The sequence below is a fragment of the Varanus komodoensis genome, unplaced genomic scaffold (genome assembly GCF_004798865.1).
Source record: "Varanus komodoensis strain SLA01 unplaced genomic scaffold, ASM479886v1 scaffold7_1, whole genome shotgun sequence".
Classification (NCBI taxonomy): Eukaryota; Metazoa; Chordata; class Lepidosauria; order Squamata; family Varanidae; genus Varanus; species Varanus komodoensis.
In genome coordinates this window covers 12,104,868-12,123,313 of record NW_025336479.1, presented here as the reverse complement: position 1 = coordinate 12,123,313, position 18,446 = coordinate 12,104,868, and the positions used below count along the sequence as shown (strand labels likewise).

Sequence of the window (18,446 nt, the reverse complement as noted above, 5' to 3'; positions counted from 1 at the left end):
ATGGACCAATTGTCTGATTCAAGAAGGCTTTTCTTATGTAGAACATTTTGCATCCAAATCCATATGCCTCCAAGGCATGTCAGCCAGTTGACAAACTGTGTGCAGAAAATACCCACTTTGGGCTGGTTGTTTCTATGGACAATGCCATTGTACAATGTAAGTGCAGATACTACCTCCTAAGGAAATTATATTCTGTAACTTGTTGCTATCCAGTGTCATTCTTTACACCTGCCATTTTGAAAGCCCAACTATTTAATTACTCAAGCATCCTTTTCATTTTATCCCTCCCTTTTCTTCTCCTCCCCACCATCCTTACCCATCACATGCCATATTTCAGGAAGTGAATTTCAATTTTTTTTAAACAAAACTTTATTGGTAATAGTTTCAAATATGTTTACAACAAAGCACACTGTTAAAGAGGAAGTAGGGTTGTTTTCTCAGTGAAACAAGTCTTGTTGGATTACATAGAAGTGTTCCCCCTGCCCCAAGGCAGGGAGTGGGTGGGTACTTAACTCCCCCTCTCCCCAACCCAACACAGAGGGGGCTGATGAGCTTCTTGGTGGGAAGAGAATGATGAGGAGTTGGAGCAACAAGCAAAGCTTGTCTGCTCCTGACAGCGCTTCTGAATGTGTTATATAATTCGTCTATCAGTCTAAAGAAGCCTGCTCTGCTCCCCAGTCATGGAAAGAGAACAGAAGAAACTAAACTGGCGCATATAGAAAGTGTGTGTTTGGAGTGGGGTAGGTGAAGACAGAACACAAAGAGGCATTGCACTGGAAAGGAGAGGGGAAGAGCCAGAACAATTTCAGGGAGGAAAACAAGCTGCCCTCCCCTCCACACCCTTTTGAGCCACAGCTCCCTCTGCATCCATGTCTCAGAAAAAAAGACAAGTGCCACCTCTCATTTCCCACTGGAACTGCAGATTAAAATGGTTTTCTCCGTTGTCAGCACTGCACCACCTTGCCCAAGTCTGTCCAGAACTTCTGTTTTCAAACTTCAACTCCTTTACATCAGGGTTAGATAGCTACCCACCTCTTGTCATTTTCACACATATACAGAGCAGGTGGGTGGAGCCCTTCAGGATTGGAGAAATGGAGTTTTCACCCATGGACTGAAAACACCCTTGGATCAGCAAAGCAGAAGTTGGAAGTTTGGGCTGGGGCTGGTGGCATCCGATGCAGTCAGTGGACCTCACCAGCAGCTCTCAATTCTATACATACTTTGCCCCTTCCCGACAGTTATTACCAAGAGGAATGAACCCCTCTGAACAGTGGCAACTGTCTAGATTCTGATGTTTCACAGGGTGGACTAGAACCTGCTTGCTTCTCCTCCACTCAGGTTGTCTGAAGCAGTGAAGCTGAGCTTAAGAGGCATTCTGAATGCCTGGGAGTGGGGTGGGGTATGGCGGGTCTGGGGAAGGTGAGGCGCAAGAGAAAGGGTGTGTGCACATTTAAGACAGACAAATTCAGACAGGATTCTTTCTCTTACTACTCTTGCTCCAGCTGGCAACCAGTCACTGCCCCCCTCCTGCAGGTGTAAGAATTATTGCCTCCCACTTTCCCAAAAACAGGGGACAAAGATTGGAAATAAAGTGTCTTTCTATCCACCCAAAAAAAAAAAAAGACCAAAAACAAATTATTCATGCTAAAACTCAGCTGTTTGTACAGAGTTAAAATTCCGCTGAATTTAACTGTGCTGGAAACAGAGCATATAAAAGCACTGTCCCACCTAGACTGTTAAAAACCTTTTTTTTTTTAAAGCCAGTCAACTATTTCTTTAAACGTTTTCTTTAAAGTTAATAAAAGGAGCCAGGGGAAATATTGATAAAAGTACAGGGGTTGTCCCACAGGGGAGGTGAGAAAGTTGGGCCATTAACCCATTCAGTGCTGGTCTAAACACCAAAGTGCTGTGTGGATGTGTTTAATTCATACCCTCCCCACTTCCAGAATCTTTTGCAATGCCCCATAAACCAAACTTTTATAGGTGGTGATGAATTGCAAAATATCCCCTTTCCCCTAAAAAAAAAAAAAGACGAAAAAGACAAAAAGGAAAAAGAAAAAGCCACCAATAAACCAGGAGAAGACTGTCCGATTAGGATTTGTGTATGGGTTGGAGTCAGTGTGAGGAGGAAGGGAATTTGTTTAAAACCTGCCTGAGAGTGGCTGGGAGCCACCTTGTAGCTTGCGGTGGGAGCTGGATAGATGGCACTCAGAATACTGCCTTTTCCACAGCTTCAAAATGAACTCCCCCTTCTCTCTTCTGCCCAAACTGATCCAGGTGAACCCCAACACTCTCCCACCTCCCAAAATTAACCTATAGGCAAGGAACTCTGGCCCTTGGGACTGATCAAATCCAGCCCTTCCTTTCATGGGCACACAAAGCGGGGGGGGGGGGGGGGCTGGCCCTAAAATTCTGAAAACTCCTTGGCGCACTTTTCAGTGATGGACACCCGGATCTCCTCTTCTTCGTAGTCATCAAAGTTGCTTGTGTCGCCGGGGCCTTTGCACTTTGGTATAAAGGGAGCTTCCACCTGAAGAGGGGAGGGTAAAAGAGAGGGGTTAGTATGGGTCATGCCTCCATGCGTTTATAGGAGAAAGTCAGTTACACTGTTAACTGTGAAACTGCCCTTCCTGCCCGGTTATCTATCTAGGCCCCTTTGCAACTGAAAGTTTTTTAAAAAGTGGGTAGGTGATGCAGGGATCATCATGAAAGCAAACAACTCAGTCCATCCCCTTAGCAATCAGAGCAACATAAGCTCTGTGCCAGCCTGTCTCAGTAGCTCCCACGTTCAAAGGGCTAAACTCAGCTTGCGCATGTTTATTAAATATGTGCTTGCTCTTTTACCTATAAAGAAGCACATGCATGTCTAGTTTGGCCCTGAATTGGGCCTAATCCCAATGGGAACAGGGCCCAACTTCTTCTCTCCCTGTGGCTTGGCCACCTTCCCACTAAGCACAAGTGGATTCAACCAGAAATATCACTTGCTGCTTCTGGTTCAGGAGCCCAAATCTCAACCTCCTTCATCTCCAGAATGTTTGCAACTCAGCCAAACTATTTGTAGTAGGTGTGGGGAAGAACTAAGACTGACTACTAGAATGATCATGTTTGGTATATTACACATTCCTGTCCTGTTCCATGCAAAAGACATTCCTGATCTCAGCCCTCTTGGGATGCAACATGGGATGCAACATACTAGCTGAGGAGATTTTAGCATCCTGATGCTATTAATAAATGCTGCAGCATATCTGAAATGTTCCAGTTCATAAAGGACTGGTCTGATGTATTTAATTGCTACTAATTATCAGCCCAGATGCAGCAGTGGAATTGGTCCTATAACTGAGCACCACAAGATTGGCTCCAACATTATATATTGCTAATTATTGCAATTTTCCCCAATCTTATTCCCTTCAGATGTTTTGGACTTCAATTCCCAGCAGCCCCAGTTAGCAAGTCAAGAATGTTGGAAGTTGTAGTCTAAAACCTCTGGAGGGCAGCAGGTTGAGGAAGGCTGCCTATAGCATTTACTAATGTTTACTTTATGTATGTTTTTTCTCTAACAGACATAATTTGTGTGTGGGGAACGGACTGTTTATGCCCCCTTTGTGACATGCAGTGAAGCCACATTTGTTGCTGAGGACTTCATGGATCAATAAACAAATACATGTGCGTAAGTAACAGTACGAGGTTCCTATGCAGGCATTTGGCAATAATTGTCTGGCAAGAAAATGTATAAAACTTGCTTTGGAGGAGAGTGCAAGAACCTGCTGCGATCAGCCAGGTACCCTGCAGCACTGCTACTTGCCTTCCGTTGGTAGATAGCAATCCAATCAGTGGTAGCAAACCACTTGTGGTTCTTGATGTCATTGACTCCATTTTTGAGGTTGCCAAAGCGTTTGGTGAGGTCTACCTGGAGCAAGTTACGCAAGAGATCCTTCAGGTCTGAGCTGAAGTGAGATGGGAAACGAACCTGGATGTGAAAGTCAACAGCAGGTTAATCTTTCTGGCCTTAGCAGAAATATAAGAGCCGCAGGAAGAGGTCAAGTAGTGAGATTCATTACGCTCTATAGCCAAAATTACCAATTCACTGCATGTCTACAACTGCAATATTTGCTTCAAAATTGGGATCCCAGGTTGGCGATCAAACACATCTTGTAGTCCCCCCAAATTCTAGATGTTATTCTTTTAAGAACTACTGGCTCTTAAGGGTTCAAGAGAGAAAGATACAAAAGGCTTTCACTGAACACTCTCGACACAACAGGAGCACAAGAAAGGCCTTTAGTGATGAACAGAAGACATAGTTTTCTTTTTTTCAAAACCACCATCTCAAGTACTTACAACCCACCAATATATCTTAAGGATACTAATCCTCCATTTCCAGCTACCATTCAGGGACAGTGAGAAAGTAGATTGCAATCTGCAGGTAAATTACTCGGACTGTAGATCAGCAAGACTTTCTGACTCTACATCACTTAACAAAAGCAATAAAGTGATACCCCCCAATATTTTCCTGCTGCAAAGAAGACAGCTGGGGGACAGTCAGGAGGTGACTTTTATGTGGAAGGAATGTGAGCTGCATTCAGTTCTGACAGTCAAACGCAGCCATGCCTGGATTGAGAATTCTTTAATTGTAATGGTTATTTTTTGCACTTGGGGAAGCTTGGGTTCTTCTAAAACAAGAACCACCACAACAGAAAAGACCCCACAAACCTGCTCTATTTTAATTAGGACAGAATTCCCAACATTGTCAACAAATGGCAATGTGCTGATTTCTGTATTAGGCTGAAAAAGTGTCTTAAATTAAATTTAACTGATTTTGCAGATCAAATAACTATTTGCATAATGCCTGTGAGCAACATAGTTTATTCAACATATTGTGAACTTGCAGAGGTTGGCGTCCCTCTTCAGTGCAGGTTTTGTCTTGAAGTCAGCTAAGGTGTAAAGCAGGCATAACGTATGCCGTATGGGTGAGTTAGCTTCTTGTAAGTGAGCAACTTCCTACACTGAAATTCCAAACTGATCAGGGAGGGGATGGCATCGAAGCTGTTAAAAGGGGGAAACAAACACACATTCTCTTGTGTGTGTGCACCTGAAGTTGCCCCCACATCCCACTGTTTAAGTACCAAGAGGAATTTTAGAAGCAATTTGGCAAGAATCACAAACTAGGTTAGAAATGTGACAGTGGGCTGTGTCCCTGGCTAATCTACAGCTTTTAAAAGAAGTTTAACTGCCATGGTTGTCACCCAAGTAATGTTAGGCATTGCAGTTCTGTGAGGCAATGAGGATCTCCCAGGGAGAGCCCATATGTTTACTTGGAGGGGCGGTGGAAAATAATATATCAATTTTAAGACATCTTTAAGTTTGCAGTGTAGACGTGCCCTGTATTTGTGTACACTTGTGAATCAGGGTTAACTTAAAACTGGAAATTGTACATAGCATAATTAATCCATCAAGAACAAATATGATGTTTGGCATCACTGAGTCTATGGAGGATTATGTATGTCATAACAGCTGGAAAAAAAGTGGGATTTAATCAATGGATGAACAAAGCAAAAACAAACCAACAAAACAAATTCCATTTCTTTTTTTTAAGCAGGACATGTAATATTGCCTTACAGAAAGATCCAACCCTTTCCTTTGGCTAATCAGCACCCATTCCACTGGAAGAGGGTGTTGTACTGACATCCTGACTGTCAATTTTTAATCCTCAAGCATAACTTTACAGTTTGCTTCGCTAAGCTGGGAACCAAAGCCCTCCTTACAAAGGTCTGAAACCAGATCAGTTTCTTTCTGAGAAGCAAAACTGACCAAAATCCTAAGCTTTTCACTATGATGCTTTAGTAATTATTTACAATGGGCTGCTGGAGAGTTACTGAAAGGTAGCTTAGCCCTACAACAAGCCATGCTGCCCCAGTTCAGAAAGCACAGCTGGCAGCGATTATGCAGACTGTGCCCAGCACACACTGTGGCTCACAGCAAGCCATGGTGGTTCGTCTGGATAGGCCCAACCAGCCCTTAGGCTTAACAGCTGATGAAAAAAGGAAGGATCAGTGCAGCTCAGTAACTAATCTCTTGACTCAAATAGCACCTAGTGTGAGAAATCAAAGTCTTCAAGTATGGTTCTCTGGAAATTCTTTGGGGAAGTAGCTGGAGTGGGGGAAGAGGAGAAAGAGCTCTAGATGCAATGTGGCCACAAAACTGGCAGTTGAGATTTGGTAAGTCACAGCTTTACAGTTACAGCAATCATTAGTTGCACACCTGCCCCTTCCCTGGTTTTACCCTACTTAGCTTTCCATCCTCAGCAGGCCATCTCTACCTTGCCCTTGTCTGATCATGCAAAGACTCAACTTTCTGGCCTAAGACTATTCTGTTTTTTCCAGGAACCACTTATGCATAGAGGATCACAGATACAGGCTTGGCATTCCATTTGGATCCATGCTGGAATTCTACTTCCAGAAAGCCTGTATTCCACTTGGCCTGTAGAATTTATTTCAAGTCATTTATTCTCCTGGTGGGTAAAGGGCATGCCCATGCTTCACTGAACATTAGGAGTGGATGCATTCTACAACAAAATTGTATGAAATACAGAGATTGGCAGCTTCTCCCATGCCCCTCAAATCAAGGGCTGAGTGTTTCTCCTATGGGTACAACATCCTATACCTCACATGCAAGCCTCTCTGTTGAAGCATTACCTTCCCGGAGACAATTTTCTCATAGATTTGAATGGGCTGGTCTGCGAAGAATGGGGGATAGCCAGCTGCCATTTCATAGATGAGGACACCCAGGGCCCACCAGTCCACAGCTTTGTTATATCCCTGCAACAGGAAGACAGGCTCGGTTTACAAACAGCAAGCACAAGTGGCACTTAAGTATGAAGCAAAAAGGAGTTGAAGAAATAGCTGAGGATTGTGCAAGTCGGAGAAATGGAGATGGGCCTCCTCCATGGCCGATCAAAGTGCAGAACCTTGTTTCTGGGTACAGGCAACTCACCTTGCTCAGAATTATTTCAGGAGCCAGATATTCTGGAGTCCCACAGAGGGTCCATGTTCGGCCTTTCACTCGCTTGGCAAAGCCAAAATCTGTCACCTGGAGATAAGGGGGGGAAAAGGATGTGGCTTGTCAGCAGTACAAAGGCAGTGGTGGCGAAGCATCCTAGCCAAAAGCTCGGCATGGGCAGAGATGCTATTTAGGCATAGAAGTGGAAGGAAAAGTCTAGATTTGCTCTTCAAAGGAAAATGTCTTTTTCTAAAAGCAAGTACCAATAACTGCAATATTTTCTGAACATGCGTATTTTCCAGGGGCAGGAAAAGTGTAACATCTGGTTCTTTGGAATGCACTCAGTTAACCAGGCACACGAATGGTTTTTGTTTTGTTTTAGTTCTTTTGTTGGCACATTTCCTGTTAGCTGAACACAAATGACAGAAAGAAATGCCCCCTCAATTGCTTTTGGCAGTTCCATCATTTTCATACGAAGTTAATTATGCTTGGCAAAATTTAGTCATTCCTAAACATGCTAATCGTTTCAGATGTTTAGGGAAAGACACTGTATGCCTGCGCATACTGACAAGGGCCGGAGCTCTGACAGTGCTGGACAGCAGGACCTCATGGCCTGCATGGAAACAGCAATACCTCAATGTAGCCCTGCTGGTCAATGAGGAGATTCTCAGGCTTCAAGTCGCGGTAGATGAGATCTAGTGAGTGCAGGTACTCAAAAGTCAGTACAATCTGAGCGGCGTAGAACCGGGCATGAGGTTCACTGGAGAAGAGAAGGGCATTTCCATACACAATTGTCAAACAGCATCAGTTAGGCTTCCCCTTCACTTTTTCCCATGATGCCAATGATTCTGGCATCCCTGTGTGTCCAATAGGACCTTCAGTCTTCCACTAGAACTTAGCCCATCACTTCCTCTGTTTCCCATGGAGGGCAACTCTGGGCTAAAAAGATGCAGAAGCTCTTGCTCTGACACTCTCCCTCTATACCCAAGGCGCCGTACAATAGACCCTTGGTGAAAAGTGTGCAGCCCCTATGGTCTCGTGAAGCTGGCCTGCCTGCCTATCCGTAAGTGTTACTGAGAAACGTCAGGAACTTACGGCCTTGTCACTGAACTCTGAAAGCACGAAGCTGTTCCTGTAAGTTCAGGAGCACGAGTATAAATGTTAAAGCAAATGCGACCGCCAGGAGTATAGTATGCTGAAACTGCAAGGTTACCCCCCCGTGACCTTAAGCAAGGGGTAGGTGACTTGAGGCCTTCCACATGTTTTGGCCTACATCTCCCCTCAAAGCACTAGCCAGCACACCCAAGGGTAGGGGTCACGGCCGAACATCTAGAGGGCCACAAGCTGTTACCCAGCCCTGTCTGAAGCACAGGATAAGAGAAACCAGAAATCCCCTTCCCAACTCTAACCCAGCTGGCACACAAAGACAGGAAACCCCACACACAGTTTCTGAGTCCCCACAACTCAGAGCAAACAGAGCATCAACCCATCCACCCAGTGATGGAAGAGCACACTCACCTGAACCTGCCAATCCGTCGTAGGTGGGAGAACATCTCACCACCTGGGATGTATTCCATCACCATGTACAGATTCGAGTTATCCTGTAAGCAAGTGCAGAAACAACTAAGAGCCACGGCAACCCCTGCATTGCTCCCACCTCCACCCTGTCATGTTCTAAGCTGCAGCTCCCCTATTTCTTTACAAAAGGATTACACCACCTCATTCTGCTCAAGCCTGTGCAAGTACATTCTACAGATCCACAGGTTTACTCTAGAAAAAGAATATGGGTGCCAGTAAAAGTTTCCATATCTTGCACAGAATTCACTATCCTTCAAATTTCATTTAACAAAAAATAGGTATTTAATTTGAAAACATTACAGTGTTCCTTGGACCAGAGGTGGCTAAGGATCCACTGTTTCAGATGTAAAGATGCTGCTCCTTTCCAAAGGCTAGCATCCCACCTTGCCTCAATCCTCTTATTGCTTCCTTTGCCCATGGCTCATCTACACTATTGACCTGTCCTGAATGATTCTGAGTTCTTTAAAATATGAATGTACATGTGGATGAACATTACCTTCTTGTCTTGTCCCTATTCATCTGCACAGTATATTTTGCACATTAGATGTCAAGGTCCTCATCGAAAATGATGGACGGACATCATATTTTGCACAAAGTTCAAGCTGCTTGCTTGACACAAAAGTGCTCTTAACAGCAGAAAGGGTTTTGGGCTTTGTTTTATGTTCCATAAAAGGGCCCTTCCTGCCATGACAAGGGCATTGCTTTAAAATGTCACCAAAGAAGCCAATTCTTAAGTTACTAACACAGGTTGCATCTTCTAGCAGCAGCTCCATGCATTACACCTACCACCAATGGGATTAACTACATGCATTGTCAGGTACCTAACACTAAAATTATAATCCTAACAAGACATACTCTGAAGCAAGTTCCATTAACATCAGGGTGACTTACTGCTGAGTAAATATCTATTTAGAGTTAGGACACAGTTTCTCATTCCCAGGTTCTATAATTGAAATAAACTATGTAAGATAGGTAGCATGGATTTATTTGTTCAGATTTTATTGCGATTGCAAATTTATAATCTGTTGACATTTTATTTTCAAAGACTGCAATAATGCAGAAAAACTATGAAGGGGATATTGCTGGAAAGCTGGGCAAGGCCTCAAACAGAGATGGTCTCAAGTTACAGTCACAAAACAGAGAAGGTTTCAGGTTACAGTCACAAAGGCTGCAAAAACATGCCTACTTCCTCAAAAGCAGGGGTGTGTGCGTGGGTGTTTAATGGTTTTAACCTTCCTGACAATAGGCAAGGCCTAATGGCTTTTGATATTCTTTCCCTGTAACTGTGGTTAACTAAAGCTTCCAGAAACACTGATCTAGAGCTTATCTAAATGGCCAAGTCTTGGGAACAGCACAATTGTCTTCTTAGCCCATACTTACATGCTCACTATGGCAGCTCCTTTCTTAGGATTTCCCTGTTCTCATACTGCCCACTCACATACTTGCAAGAAGTTGTACTACTGCCAGAAAGTACTTTTCTAACACATTTCATTGCAATGTGGATTCTTCTCATGAAACACAGCAGATGCCAGGTCAAGTGGAAAGGGCTTCTCCCCAAGGCTGGCCCTTTTTCAAGGAGAGTTCTTCCCCATGCTCCACAGAAACATTTTAGTTAACTCTCAAGTCTGTGTCAACCCAGAGAGAAACAGCGGCATCCCTTGGCATGCATGCTGGAAAAGAGGTGGGCCCAAAACCCCAGGGGTTCAAGGGCCTGTTGCAGGGGAGAGAGACACAGGCGACGTTGTTCTGGCCCAGGCGATTCCTCCTCACCCACCCAGGCTACTCCCAAAGGCAAGTACACTCTGCCCACAGAGGCAGCAGCTAGTTAGCAGAAAGCATCCCACCAGCTGGCACGTCTGCCATGTGGGATACTCAGCTAGCCAGAAACCCTGACAGACACCAGGAAATACTGAAGGCAGGGAATGCCTACGCAGCAGCTCATGGCTGCCCAGAGCAGTGTCTCTGCCCCTGACCCTTGCCACCACCTCCTTGCTGCTGCGATGGAATCTCCTCTCCCTGACAAGTAACAGCTTGCAAGAGAAGGTTCAATGCTACAGCAGGCACAGCCAGCACCTGGGACGGATCTGTCCGATTTGCACCTTTTCTGTCATGTGTGGGAATGCATGCAGGGTAGGCAACACAAACTGGGAAGTCTTGTCCTCTGTGGAGGCTGAAGCTTTAGAAAAGCAACACATCTGAAGACACACTATAAAGGAACTTGGTTTCTCCGAGTATAGAGGACCTCCGATGGCATGCTGTGTCCACATGCACAGTTTCAATCACTTCAGAGTGACAGGCATTCAGAGGATCAGACTCCTTTGAGGGAGGATGCGGGGAAGAAAGGTAACGCTTGACTCCACCTACCTTGAAAGAATACTCTAGCCTGACAAGGAATGGGAAATTCACAGCCTGGAGTATGCGCTTCTCATTGAGGGTATGCTCAATCTGCTTCAGCTTAACAACCTGCAAGACAGGAAGCCAGCCTGCCAGTCAGGCACACTTTTCCCCACAGCCCCTGGCATAGATGCACACACCGTTCACTGGCATGGCTAGACTCACTTTCTGCTTGTCAAGGATTTTCATGGCAAAGTAATTCCCAGTCTCCTTGTGCTTCACGAGCATCACCCGCCCAAACGAGCCTGTACCTAGGGTCTTGAGCCGGTCGAACTGATCCAGGCTGGCCGTGTTCTGCAGAGAAGAAAGGAAGCAGAGGAAGAAACCAGTCTCACACATGAGTCTAAGCCCTTCATGTTTCGGGATCTGATGGTAGCTCAAGACGCCAGGCTAGCAGTTTCCTCTAGGAGACCAGCCTTCGCAGGCAGCATCATGTCCTTCCCTGCCATGTTAAAGCAGCAACTGTCCTCAAAGAGGAACGTCCCTGTGGAGTGGCAGCCCTTCATCCTGAAAGTTGCAGTTGCCATCAACAGGCTTCTTAGCGGCGAGACACAGTTTCATTTTCACCACCAGAGGGTGCAAAAGGCAAGAGTTTTTACAGAGAAAGGCATTCAATGCTCCAGCCTCTTGGCAGCAAGAGAAAGTAATTCAATGGACGAAAAGGGACATTTGTCAATGGATTTGGCTCATGAGCCAGAGCTTCTCCATCCACGCCATATGACAGCAATAACAGCAACACTCATAACTCTGGGTTTGTGCAGCATGAATATCCATTGTGGGCAACTAGTCACAGAGTGGCTTATTCTTTGGTAATATGCACCTCACCCCTACAACCCATGGCTCGTGCTAGGGGTTGTTCGATCCACAATGGGTTTTGTGTTGTCTGAATCCAGCAGTTCAATTTCATCATGGGTTGAGAGGGATCAGCTAGAGAGCCACTCTTTGCAATCTTGCATTTGCTACCACCAGTGACAACCCCTCTGCCCAGGTGACACTCTGAAGTGACTGTTGCTGGTTTGCCACCTTATTTAAAAAAGTACTTTTTCAGTCCCCAAAATGCACAGATGTGTTTGCATTATTGCTGCTGCTGCTGCTGCGGCTGTTGTTGCTGTCAGTCTTTCACAGTACAAACATTCACTCTTAAAGCTGTCCAATATATGTAATCTTTCCTGGTCAATTTCCTTGTATGTTTCAGCTGTCAAAGGGAGCACCTGGGATGATTAGGCAACATACAAGGAAGCTGACAAGCTAGGCCTGTATTTGACTAATTTGCTCACAGTTGCCAGGGGCCAATTGCCTAGCTGTCAATTGAAAAATGCCAGTGAAGGAGAAAAATGCAGGGAAAGAACACACCTCAGACAGCAGACACTTAATCTGCTCAGTGTTAAGTACTGAACTGCCATGTTGCTGTATCTTCCACGTTTCAACCCTTCTGAGTCTCCAGCTAGCCTAGAAGTGGGAGATATTTTGTGGCTTCCTTTTCTTGCACTTGCTGCTATGGCTACTGCAGCTGTTTGACCGTTCTAAAAACCTCGAGAAGGTGGCTGTACGGGAGGGAGTGAATAGGGGCCTGTGGAAGGAGACGTAGGCATTGTTGGTGCTGCTGTCCCGCTGGCTCTGTTCTGACCCCTGTAAGGGGGTTTGGGGTTTGTTTGTTTTAACTGTTGGGAATATTTGCACATTTTTTGGACTGGGAAACCTATACAAATTTAATGGCTGGGAAATGGAGAAAGAATCTGCACCAGCTTAAGAGCAGGGTAGTAAATACAGAGGAGTAAACAGAGACAAGAAGAGGGGGAGTTTTCTGGAGAATCAGCGAAGAGTTGGAAAGGTGGTGGAGAAGGCTCAGCCCAAATACTTAGAAGCCAGAGTATCACACTGCCAAGGAGGAGCTATTGTCCTGCTCCCCTGCCCCCATGCACCTATTTTCACTACTTTTTTCTCCTTTAACTGTGCACTTGTAAAAGACCGACAATAAAATGACAAACCACACACACACAATTTTCAGAAGCTCTTTTTTGCTTAATGGCCATGATTGCATCTTGAGTCTCTGAACTCCCACAACCACCAAAAAACAGCAGTGAATGAGAAGTGGAAGTGATCAGAGCAGGGAAAAGACTAGATGGGTTCTGTCCTGAAGGGTGCTGGGATACTGGCTGGAGGATCAAGGGCAAAGGAGGAAGACAAAAAGCTGCAACGGGTACAATCATCAGTCAGGCACACCATGGGTTGTTTCGCCAACAACCTGCACCACGAGACTTATCTGTAGGGTGGCTTAGCACGTTGTATAACTGCAGCCATAACAAACTGGAACCTAGTAACTATGGCTCAAGCTTGAGAGCCTGGCGGAAAGAGTACCAGCTCCAAAATTGCATTAGTGCACAACATTATGACATGTAACATCACCTTTGGGCATGACATTATAGATAAGGGACAAAAGAAGGGGTAGCTCAAGCAACTGCAGCATCCAAATTTGAGAGCCAATTTCATTAGCCTTTTTATGGTTCTGGAGCAGCTATTTTGGCAAGTACCTCATGGGAGTGATTTACTGAAAAGGTAAAGCATTGGATCTGTGAGTGGAGCAGCCAGGCACGCACCAATACTGCAGGAAAGAAAATAGTGCTTACCTCAGTCAGCTATTTGTGTGTATGTAACAGGGGGAAGATACACTGCATTTGGCTGCTTATAACATGACCTGCTAAGGCCTAGGAGGGTAAGTGATGGTTTGAGGGCTTGGAATCTTCCCTGTAAAATGGGGCACAGTTTACAGGTTTGAATAACTGGGACAGTTCTTTCCTATATGCTCCTAGTTAAAGTAGCTTCTAGCCTGGCATACCTTGATGGTTCTTCCTGTCAAATACATCTTACAAACAATCCTAGAACTGCACAAGTAAAAGAGGGCCTAGCCCAGAGCTAACTATCCTTCACTCAAGCTGTTCCATGTTTCCAGCCTGGTCACCTCATTGCCTCTTGCACCCCTTGGTACAATCAATCTTCAAATCACTTCCACAAGAGGGGCAGCCATAAGAATAAAAAGGGACTGAGACATCTGTCCTATTTCCTCAACAGGGCGATTTAGCATCAAGACTTTTGTCTTTGGTGTCACTGGCCTTGAGAGGAAAGGTTTAACCAGGCCCTCTGAGGCCTCATTTAAAATGATACTGGTTATGTTTAAAATGTAGAAACAAAGCACATAACTACACAGCATTCCACACATCTGTATAAACCAAGGCACTGGTTTCTATGGTATGCAGCACTACACACATTGCCAGGGTTCTCTGACAAGTTGATTTATATGCAAGACTGGTGCATGGAGTCCCACATAATGGCTGCTTGCATTTGCACACCCAGTGCTGCTATCACATTGGATCTAAGGGCTTCAAACAAGAGCATCAGGACACAGGACACCATGCAGAATCAACAGGTGGAGGGGAAAAAAATCCCACGAGTGTGAAAATGTCAACGTACCTGAGCTGGGTTCTCCCATTTCTTGAGGAACTCTTCTTTGGCTTTGGCAAGAAACTCCTTCACTGTAAGCAAGCAGAGGCAGCAAGAAACTATGTTAATAAGAGAAAATTATGCCTGCGCATCCAACCTGCCACACACTTTTTTGGACTCAAAAGCTTTGCTGGGAAGCAAGAGTCCCTCTCAACCCTGCCACCTTGCATTCATTTGAATGACGTATTTGATGAATGGCCAGGAATGGGGGGACTCTGCCCAACACAAAGGCCAGAAGGGGCAATCAACACTTTGCAGCAAGCATTTCCTGGAGGGTAGAAAGCAGACGCAGCAGGTCTTGCCCTGGGCTCAGCCATGAGGCTCTCGATCAGCAATGACCAACTGCCAGCCGGAGGCCACATGTATAACAGACAGCTACCTGGGGAGTCTGGGCTACCACTGGTGCCCCTCAGCCAGAACGGAGGCTGCAGCAGCTAATCAGCCTTTCTGTAGATCATGGCAACTCAGCTTTGGGCATGTCAGAGGGCTGCTTGCTTTGGGGGCCAACATGCGCAACATCTGCATGCTGCATGTAGCCTCAGGCCATACTGGAACCACTGCCACTCAACTAGAGCAGGTGCTGGGTAAATGCTTGGGAAAGGAAGCCAGGAACCCACTCCTCTCCCTTGCCATGCTCCTCATTACAAGGCCATGTAAGGTGCCCCACAGATAGGGAGGGACTGAGGACAAGATGCATAAATAAAATGAACAACTTGGCACCGAGTTTCAGGGGAGAGTACATATCCTGTTTGCAAAAAGTAGGTTTCCTCTCCAATTTTCCTTCTCAGAAGGGGCTGCACAGAGTTCAAACCAGAGGCTATCCAATCCCTGAAAAGATTGGACAATGCACATTTGGGCAGCATTTCCCTTTTAAGAAGGTTCTTCATGCCAGATCCCCAAACTTATTTTTGGAACTTATGAGTTGTGGGGCACCTTCCAAGAATTAAGTTCTAAGAAAAATCTGGGCATGCACTGACCCTTCTGGATCTCAGCCAACACTTGTCGTCACTAGATGCTGGGAAGAGCGGAATCATTCGAGACTCAGAGGCTCTTTTAAGCACTCTGCTGCCATGCCTGAACTGCTCATGGAAAAGCAGCTGGGGCAATGTTTAAAGGTCTCCCAAGGTCACCCTGAATGCAAAATCAACCCAGTGGTGATCAGTATGTTGAAAGGAGCGGCCAGTGGGTTGGTCTCTGCATACCACACCCAGAGTACTATGATGTGCACAAGACTGGATGGAACCAAGCCAGGTCTCCAGTGCAAGAGGCAACAACATGTGGGCTCTGGGATGCCTGCAGGCCTTGCAGCCTCTTTTCTGTTTTCTCCGGCCCAGTCACTGCTGCTGAGGCTTTGGCGATGGCAACAAAAAAGTTGCTTTTTCATATTAAAATGGGGGTGCACAATTTTTGGACACAAAGATGATTTGACCCACAGCTCACACCTTCTCGTACCATTAGCTATGCTAGCTAGAGCGGATGGGAGCCATAAGCCAAAACATCTGAAGCATCACAAACTGCCCACCCCTGCAGTAAAAAGGATCACAAGGAGTAAGCACCATTTTTAATGCAGTTTTGCACTTCCATGGAACTTAGGAGTGTGCTTACTGTTTACAAATTTCAAATGTACTTTGGCAGCCACAGCGATTTCGGGAGGGGGGGGGTATGTGTTGCCTGTGGTGGGTTCTGGGGGTGGCAAACTGGCCCTCAGACCTGCTGAACTTGCTCACCCCTACAGGGATTGAGGCTTATGCATATCTAGGAGCAATCTCTTCCTGCTCTGGCATATTCAAGGGACAGAAGGCAGACAAATACTTCCACCTGTGTGTGATGCAAGTTGCAAAAACCGACCTGCAAAAGCCACAAGATGGGACCAAGCAGTATTACAAAGTAGATTCTAGAAGGTACGCCAAAAAAAGTGGCTATTGAACCCAAGAGCCTACCGAATTTCAGCCTGAAAACTCAAATGCAGCTACACATACGAACACCCACCCAGGCATGACTGCCTTAGATAAGACAATTTCTAGCTATGACTATCATGAGGGAAAATACAACTTTGACGGGGGAGACAAAGTCTGCTACAGCACATTGATACTTCCACAGGGAAAAAAGAACGACGAAATGCAAGAGAGAAGCCCCTCTACTTCTGCAATATTCTGCAATGTTCAGTACTTCATGAATCTCACTCCTCTGCCCGAACTGCCCAACACTGCAATGGGGGAAGCACATGCCATTACTTGCAGATTGTGAACAGAACTCCTGCTTTGCAGGGGGTTGCCTGGCTTCTGCTCAATAACCCTAAAAAGAAAGGCCTCAAGGGCCTTCTGTCAATCCCTCTTCCATTAGGGCCATATGTAGCATATGCTTGTTTAAAGCAAGCAGGCTACACAGCCACTTCTCAGCTAAAGCTGTAGGGGTGGGAGGGGGAATTCACTACCAGCCACAGAAACACGGCTTGAAAGGAGTTCAAGGGACCCCGGCTGCCACCCCCCTTGCCATTCTCCTCAGCTAGCAAGGAACCTGGAGCTCAGACAGCCTCTGAGACCATGCAGAAAGGCTCTTTCAGCTCTTCCCCACAATCACAGAGCAGCAGCTTCTTCCAGCATGATATCTAAAAGGAAGGACAACCAGGAGCCCCTTAAACAAGTTACTTCGCAGAAATCAAGCTCCAAGACACCCGGCTCCTCCTTCCCACAGGACAGGTGCCTCTGAGAGGGAGAACTGCCAGGCCTGGCAGAGGGATGCTCTTGCAACAGTCCTCCCGCCCAGTACCTTCCCACTGCAGCACAGAGCCACTGGATTTCCCTGAGACATGCACGCAAGCAGACGCCGAGCTGCAGCTCAGCCTGTCTGACCTACTTTTCCTTTGTCTCTGGCTTCATCCATATTACTTACAGAGCACCACCAGCTTACACCTTCCTGCGCAAAGCCTAGCCTCTTTCCAACCCTGGAGGGAGAGCTCTGATGCTGCATAAGGGAAACCCGGCATGCGGTGCTCCCTGCTGAGGCCATGTCAGCACGATGCTGGGCCTGCATGCGGCCTCCAAGAAGATCTGCAGTCTCTCCCCACCACCCATCTCCAGCATACCAACCTCTTGCCTAGGCCATGAGGAACTTCAGACGAGGATGAAGCATCACTGGCCTTAATGGCAGAGTGAGCACAGGGGTCTAATTGGACACCCAACTCTAGTAGCCAGCCATTATGCCAAGAGCCTCAAATTGAATTTTCACCATCTACTCTCTCTCTATCTAGACCCAAGAGGGACTAATATGGTATCTTCAGCAGCTATTTTGTTCCTAGACTCAGGCATTTAGGGGCCTGGAAGTTCATTCTGGGGCAAAAATGAGCCTCTCACATTTCTTCTGGCTCCATACTGATCCATATGCTACCTCACTGCAATGCCTTCCAAGTTATGGAGCATAAAAATCTCAGCTATAGCTCTGCATACAAAAGGATGCATTTGCATGCAAAAACAGAGACATGTGGATGCAATGCTGAAGTGCTGAAGTTTATTTTTCTTACAAGGGAAACAGTAAGGAAAACTTTGTAAAATTTACATGGGCTACCACAGGTAGAATAAGATTGCCCTACAGCTCAGGTTCATCAGTGACTAGCTGTTCATTTCTAAACTAGACTTTCCCACCCAGTTTACAAGGGAAACTCACTTGAAGACACTGCCTTAAAACTGTGTTAAGAGACATTCCTTCACAGGCTGAAAGCCCATTTAGTAGTTGAGAGGACTTTCTGCACAATTCGTATGCTAAATAAAGTTTGTTACTCACTGGACTCCCATCTCTCCTCAAGGCTGTCCTTTTGTGGTACAACTACCATGTTTCCTAGTTTTCAGACTGCAGCAGGAAAATTAATGTGGCATAGTGGGGAGTGTTGAACTTGGACCAGGAAGACTTACATCTGAAAGATACCAAGTTTCCTACCCTTGTAGTAAACCTGATGCACTCTTCTCCAACCCAGTGAGAAAGCATGG

At 45.8% G+C, this 18,446-nt stretch overlaps 1 protein-coding gene across 3 annotated transcripts in view; it reads right to left on the bottom strand.

The window, feature by feature from the left end:
* Positions 1–345: 345 nt before the first annotated feature.
* The window catches only part of PRKACA (protein kinase cAMP-activated catalytic subunit alpha), a 66,491-nt gene continuing 48,390 nt past the window's right edge, over positions 346–18,446 (bottom strand). For all 3 annotated transcript variants that reach the window (XM_044453587.1, XM_044453586.1, XM_044453588.1), the window contains exons 2-10: positions 14,434–14,495; positions 11,131–11,259; positions 10,936–11,034; positions 8,512–8,594; positions 7,627–7,753; positions 6,988–7,083; positions 6,690–6,812; positions 3,803–3,967; positions 346–2,530 (exon numbers count right to left, since the gene is read on the bottom strand). In XM_044453587.1, the coding sequence (XP_044309522.1) occupies positions 2,405–2,530; positions 3,803–3,967; positions 6,690–6,812; positions 6,988–7,083; positions 7,627–7,753; positions 8,512–8,594; positions 10,936–11,034; positions 11,131–11,259; positions 14,434–14,495 (1,010 nt within the window). In that variant the 3' untranslated portion in view covers positions 346–2,404. The remainder of the gene's footprint in view (positions 2,531–3,802; positions 3,968–6,689; positions 6,813–6,987; positions 7,084–7,626; positions 7,754–8,511; positions 8,595–10,935; positions 11,035–11,130; positions 11,260–14,433; positions 14,496–18,446) is intronic.